General features: G+C 44.7%; 1 protein-coding gene across 2 annotated transcripts in view; it reads right to left on the bottom strand.

Moving 5' to 3' along the window:
* Window positions 1-1,226: 1,226 nt before the first annotated feature.
* Window positions 1,227-7,189, bottom strand: part of TMEM178B (transmembrane protein 178B) — a gene marked incomplete at both ends in the record, with an annotated part of 395,010 nt that continues 389,047 nt past the window's right edge. For both annotated transcript variants that reach the window (XM_080701368.1, XM_080701369.1), the window contains one exon: window positions 1,227-1,477. In XM_080701368.1, coding sequence (XP_080557494.1) covers window positions 1,227-1,477 — 251 coding nt within the window. The remainder of the gene's footprint in view (window positions 1,478-7,189) is intronic.

Here is a 7,189-nt window from a genome sequence, read left to right as displayed (position 1 = left end):
CTTGGTTCTGCTCTCTGGGAATTTCAGCTGTACCAAAAAATAATTGGGGAACAAAAATGCAACCCAAATGATAAAATCCCACCCTCTGGAAACATCCTACATGTACACACACACACACACACACACACACACACACACTCCTCTGTCTGTCTCTCTATCTTTCTTTCTTTTTCTCTCTCTCTCTTTCCAGGGATTTGCAGCTACAACACTGGCAACTATAAAGGCCTGCCCTCCTGCCACCACTCTTAGGTCTCTGGGCTTCCATCTTGGGCCATAAAACCATTACAGTGATAGAGAGACAATAATCATAATGCAAGATTTCTATTTAAAAGGTGGAAAAGAAGAAAAAGGAAACCACCCAATGATCGTGCACACTTGTGCATGCACATGTGCTCACACACACACACACACACACACACACACACACACACACACACACATCACAGCATTACTCCAAGGCTCTGATCTGCCCAGGGAGTGCAGGTGGGGAAGGACAGGGTGGCCTCTTGTCAACTGGGTGTAAGGCAGCTGGAAGGTAAGACTGGGTTTTCTGAGCATCCACCAGACTGTCCTTTAATCGCTGTGGACCTTGCCTTTCAGAGCATCCTTTCCCCTTCCCACTGCTAAAACTCTGTCCAAAAGTTTGGCCACAAGAGAGAAAACTTTCTTCTTAGTTTGTTTTCTCTTCCACTGCTGTGGGTTGCTGGTGGGCCAGGAAGGAGCTCAAAACAGGAAGAGCAGGAGAAGTGGTTCTGAAAATGGCCCCAAAGAGGTGGTCCTGCTCTGTGAACCAGGGGCCGCGTTTCCCGCCGACAGGACTGCTGGGCTGGGGTTGGCGTCCTCTCCTGCTGGCCCCGTGTGTGCCATTTCCCTTTCTGTACCTGGGATGCTTCAGAACACTGCCACCATCCCTCCCGGCTCACCACCACATCCTCGTGGGTGATGGGGGACAAGATGCTGTCTCAGGTGGTGGTGTTGGCTTTGTCTTCGAGAAACCATGGAGCCGAAAGTCAAGAATTGATGGAAGAGTCACAGGATGGAAACGCCTGCCCCATCTCCCCGTGATGAGGTGACACAAGTCCGGCGAGATGTAGGTGCCTAAGCCAACTCAACCCTACCTTGGCACTGGTATCATCTTGGTTCAGTTTTGTTTTATATATGTATAGTATATATATATATTTATATATATGTGTGTGTGTGTGTGCATTTGTTTGTTTGTTTGATTTTTAGCACACTGTCCCATTCTCGGGTCTGGATTTAGGGCAGTTGGTCCTCGGGACAGGTTGGACAGAAGGGGCCAAGGTACAGAAGAAACCCGAGATGAGTGTGAGGCCCAGGCCCCCCCATGCACAGAACATGGACCATCCGTAGCCATGGCTGATGTCATCGGGGAGTCCATACAGGTAGCGTGGGTAGCGTGACAGCTCGAAGTTGATCCCAGCCACACAGGTGCACAGTGAAATGATGCAGAAGGTTCCTGGAGAACGAGGGAAAGAATTATGGGGTGGGGAAATGGAGAAGGAAAGGGAAGAGAGGGGAGAGAGTCAGAGGCACAGAGAGGGGGGAGAGAGAAGAAGAAAGAAAAGGAGAGAAAGATTAGAATTATTACATTTTCAAAAATATATTTTTCCTTCCTTCCTTCCTTCCTTTCTTTCTTTCTTTCTTTTGCGGTCCTAGGGTTGGAACCCAGAGGCAGTGTACCTCCGAGCTATACCCCTTGCCCTATTGTTTTAGTCTTTTTATTTTTTAAACAGTCCCACTGAGTTGTGAAGGGTCTTGCTGAATAGCTGAGGCCATCTGTGAACCACGATCCTCCAATCTCAGCCTCCTGAATGCTGGTTTTTTGAAATAGGGTCTCACTAAGTTTCTGAGGCTGGCTGAAAACCTGCAAGCCTCCTTGTCTCTGCCTCCCAAGTACTGGGATCAAAGGTGTGCACCATCACACCTGGCTTCGATTTTCAAGAATAGAAGAAACTAGAAAATCCAGGTAAGAGCAGACTATGACCGAGGTCACTGTTTGGAAGTGTCCGTGGGGAGGGAAGAGTACTAAGGGATCTTCACTTCCTTACTCCCCAGTCATTGCCCACTCTTGGACAAACTCAGGAAATCTCTTCAATCAGAAAATACCTCAAATAAACATCTCATTTAAAATTTCTGAAGGGTGGAGTGAGGCAGGAGAGCATTTTGTTCATTCTTCAAAAGCATTTTAAATTCACTGGCTTTGGAGCTCCAGAAAACATCCCATTTGGAGATTCTTGAATGGGAAAAACATTATTTTAAAAATTTTCTGTACAATGTTAGGTATTCCTTTCATCTGTTCACCAACAACTCTTTAGCCACCAAGAAAAATTTCCTTCTCTGTTTGTTTTCTTAGATTTCAAACTCTTGAAAATCTTTCTCTGTTTCCTTTAGTACAACATTTCCCAAAGTGTTCTCCACGGAACACAAAGCCTCTGAGTTACTCTTGGAACACTAAGCCTTGGGGTACTCTTCTGCAACATGGGGTGAGGGAAGGCAGAATCAAAACACTGGGAAGTCTGTGTATACATGCCTTATCACCCAGGAAGACTGCTCATCCACATTCGCACAGGTTAACTTGCCTAACCTGGTGGAATGAGCTATTTCACAAGCTTATTGGATGCTCTTAATATTATTCATATTAACTTCCAATAAGGATATTGCTATAAAAAGTAGAATGCATAAAGTGGTTCAGAATCATATTTATTTTATTTATTTTTATTTTATTGATGCATTATAGTCTCACATCATAATATAAATCATATTGACAATGACATATATGCACACAGCACTTAGTGTCCCCCACTTTCCTCCTTATTTTTTAAAAAAAACACAGATTCGGTATACCTAGAATGGATTCAAGAGCTTTTGCAGTATCTCTTATCCTCTTTTCTTTCTATAACCAGTGATAGGAGAGCAATGAATGGGAAAAGTATGTACACTTTGGGAAGACTGGACTTGGTGGATGAGAAGGAGAGGAATATTTTTAAGGGGAGGGAATAAGAAGTGGTACACTTGTTGTGTATTTATTATAAAAAAAATCTCTTGCTACCTAACAGCCAAGATTCTTTAAGATCCAGCCTTATGTCTTCCAGAAGGTTCCTGGAGGATAAGGGAAAAAATATGAAGAAGGGTAATGAAGCTGGTGACTTCTTTGAGACCATTTAAATTTCCATAGCAGCTGCAGTGGTGCCTAACACATATCAAGTGCTGTGTGCTTGGAATTATCTCAGGACCTAGCATGTATTGAACCGTTAATCCTTAGAGCAACTCTATGAGGTGGGTTATGTTATCCTCCCCATTTTACTGGTGACGGAAACACAGAGAGGTTATCACAAGTCTAGTAACTAGCAAAGGCAGGCTAAAACCAGGCAGCTGGTTCAGAGCTCGCAGTCTTATCCATCGTGCTATTTAGGACCAGCACCAGGCAAAGTGGTGCCTTCGTGGAACCCCATTGTCCACCTATGTTCCAGCTGAGTCTGTGTCACTCGATGTGGACTTGTTAAAGCAGATGGTGGGTCCCGCCCCACTGTCTCTGCTTCTCAGGTCCTAGGGGGTGCCTGAGAACTTGCATTCTTAGCAAGCTGATGGGTGATGCTGATGCTTCTGGGCTGAGGACCATACCTTAGGACCACTGGCTGGTGGAAAGTTTTCACTGAAGAAAGAGAAATTGTAATAGGTCAATGTTCAAATCACAGAGGAAGAAATACAACTAGGCACTGGAGATGAAAAGTCTCCCTTTCACCCCTAGCCAGGAATTGAGAATCAAAGGCACCATGACAGGACAGAATCAATCAGGTTTGTGAAGTTATAGCTTGGCTTTGCTTCTGTCCTCTATAAATGATCATCTCTAGAAATACTAAGGGGTCAACAACATTGACCATCCCATAGACTCTGGGGGAAGTGCAGGCTGGTCTGAAAAGTAGTTGTTACAATAGTCATACTTTTTTGTTTGTTTGTTTTGGTGGCAATGGGGATGGAACTCTTCTACCTCTGGGCTACACTCGCAGACCTATTTTATATTTTATTTGGAGACAGGGTCTCTGGTCTCTTAAGCCAGCGAGGCTGGCTTCGAACCCGCGTGATCCTCCTGTCTCCACCTCCCAAGTGCTGGGATTACAAGTGTGCGCCACCACGCCCGGCCAATAGTCATACTTTTGACCTAGTGATTTCACTTAAAAATAATCCCACTTAAGGGCAAAGATGAGACCTTACATTGCTCATGTGGTAGAGTGGCCAGCATGAACCCAAAGACTGGAGTGAGCACTAAACTAAGAGGTTTGGAACTTCGTGTGGAGTTCTGGGTGGAATTGAGGCACTTGGAAGAAGTGTAGAGGACAGTCCTGGGGTAGCGAGACCAGCTAGGAGACCACTGTAGTCATCAGTGAGAAGGTAGGAGGGCTGGCAGGGTAGGAACAGGTCCTGGGGGTCCTTAAGGCTTAATGAATGACCATTCAGGGAATGATTACTTATAGAGACAACTGAAAGTGATGTGTGAGGGGTGATGGGGCCACAAATGTAGTATAACTAAAATGCAATGTATATGCTCTGTGTGTGTGTGTGTGTGTGTGTGCGCGCGTGCATTTGTATGTACTTATGTTTGTGTGTGTGTTTCTGTGCATGTATATTCACTTCGCATATGTCTGTGTGCACAGGTATGTGTGTGGCAACATCAAAAGCATGCATATACATACAGTGCCATCATTACTTATGAGAACAGTGGTCCCAAACTTGCAGAACTTATAAAAGCATCACGGTCCCTTGTGTTGCACACTCGGGCTCACAGTGAATTCTCTGTTGCTTCCCAGGGTGGATTAAGTCTCCACTCAGACTTTCTGAGTGAGAATCTCTTGGGGGATAGCACAGGAATTTTCAGTTTCTGAAAGCTTCTCAGATGACATCGCCCCACTGGGATCCTTGCATCAGGGCAGAGGTGCTTCCTCTCACCTGGAGACACAGCTATTCTCATCATTAAGTCCGGGGATTTGTTCTGGGAGAAAAAGTCCATCTCAAGGAAGCATTGGTGTTCCCATGCTGTGTGTGGTTGAAAGAGCTCAATATATATGATTTTCATAGCATATTCTACCAGTAAGGAGGACAAGACACAAAGGATGTGGCTGATAAATTGCTAGTGGAATGATAAGGTCCACGTGCACTTAATTACCATTGGAAATGACCCAACTTCTTGATACCATCCATCTATTCTCCTATTAATGGAGTTAGTGGGAGGGGGATAGTATCTTCCTGCCTTCACATCTATCATTTGTTCTATGACCCTACAATCTCTAAAAGTGACTCTTGACAATATTTTCTTAGAAAGACTTGCATGGCTCTCACTTATGATGGCCCTATAGGCAGGCTGCCTATGAAACTTGCTAGGAAGTTCACCCCCAAAGGAGGGAAGAGTTGGAACAAGTTATATTTATTTTCCTATACGCTATTGTTTTTTGTTATGAACAAGAATTTATACTGTATGTACTTTCATTATAAATTCAAATAGGAAAGTATGTTTTAATGGTTAGTAATGGATAGAAGCGGGCATGTAGAAGATCCTTAATAAATGGGCTGATGATTAATATGTTTTAATTGTTCCTCAGTGCCATATTATGACAGTTTAAATCATAGGTGCAGCCAGGTGTGGTGGGGCATATCTGTAATCCCGGCGGTACTTGGGAGACTGAGACAGTAGGATCACAGGTTCAAGGCCACTTGCAGCAACTTAGTGACACCATGTTTCAAAATAAAAGGGCTGAGGGGGTAGCTTAGAGGTAGAATGCCCTAGATTCAATTCCCATTACCAAAAAAAAAATACTGGATATGTTTTGACAAACAATGACTGAGCCCTGGGGAGTGGGCAAGAAAGGTAGATAGATGAGACTCTGCCTGACTGAGTTCTCTGTCTAATGTAATGAACAACTCTGCTGCTCGAGTGCAGAACTCCCCACACTGACTTGCTAGGGTAAGGTAGAGAGGCCTTTGGGGAACTAAATACAGATCTTAAATGGCCCTGCTGGAAAAGACGTCTCCAGAAAAGGGTAGCAATAGATAGCACAGGAATCTCAACCTTCTCCATCTACCCAAAGTTCAGCAAGCAATCGTGTGGGTGGTTGGCCCGGGTCGAAGAGAGCTGCTGAACACATAACAGATCTTCCATCTTCTGTTCAGCAAACAGTTGATACTCAGCCCATATGAAGTGGCAGATTAGGGCTTCTGAGGCGAGGTCTCTTTAGGGCTTGGCTATTTTATTTCTTAGGAGTACTGAGAAAGGCAGTAGTAACAATGCATAGTCATACCTACTTAATCATAACCCCCATGAGGTTTGGGCCTAATTCTAGTAACATCCCAGAACTAATTGTAGTTATAGTGTAGCAATTAAATGGAGGAACACTCCCCGCAAGCATATCCCAATGGAGGGAGGTTCCGCTATGCGCTGCCAATGCTGACTGTGAGCAGTGCCAAGTGTCACCCTGGCCAGGACAACAGTCACAGCCTCAGTGGCCGTGGCAGGCCATGTCAGGTCTGGGTGGGGTGGACAGGTTGGCCATGGTTGGGTGGAGGGCATGACACCTATGGCGGTGGGTTCCATAGAATGTAGAACAGCCAATCAGCAAATATTTGTTGAACTTTTATGTTTGGGTCAAGCATTATGTTAGATGCTCTGGAGATAAAAGGGAGAATAAGTCATGATCCCTGCCCTTAAGAATCTTTAATTAAGTCTAAAATAAAAAGCAAAAGCAAAAATTGCTCTTATGATCTAGTAGGGATATGAAACGTGCATTAATAAAGAGTCAAGGATGAAGTGAAAATAATGCTGACTGGAGATAAAGGGACCTGAATTCACCATGCTTGAGCCTGTGAAGTCGGAGAGTGGGGTAGAAGACTGTAAGGTCCCTCACCAGTCTAGCAATATCTAGGGAAAGAATGACTTGTAAATACCCAGGAGTAAATGCTAAGGGTAACTTTGGTGCAGACAGTACTGCTGGACCAGGGAGGGTTTCCAATGGGACAAGATCTTGATGGAAGAACAGGATATCTGCAGGTAGTAAACGGAAGGGATCCTAACCTGGTGAGGGCTCTGATGTCCTGAGCTCCATGGCTGGGATGAGAGGGCCTGCTATGACATCCCTTCTGCACCTCTTAACTGTAAGATTCTCACTGCTACCCTCCAAGT

The sequence above is a fragment of the Muscardinus avellanarius genome, assembly GCF_963383645.1.
Source record: "Muscardinus avellanarius genome assembly, chromosome: 9".
NCBI lineage: Eukaryota > Metazoa > Chordata > Mammalia > Rodentia > Gliridae > Muscardinus > Muscardinus avellanarius.
The sequence above is the reverse complement of the archived record's forward strand: the minus strand, read 5'-3'. Positions and strand labels throughout refer to the sequence as shown.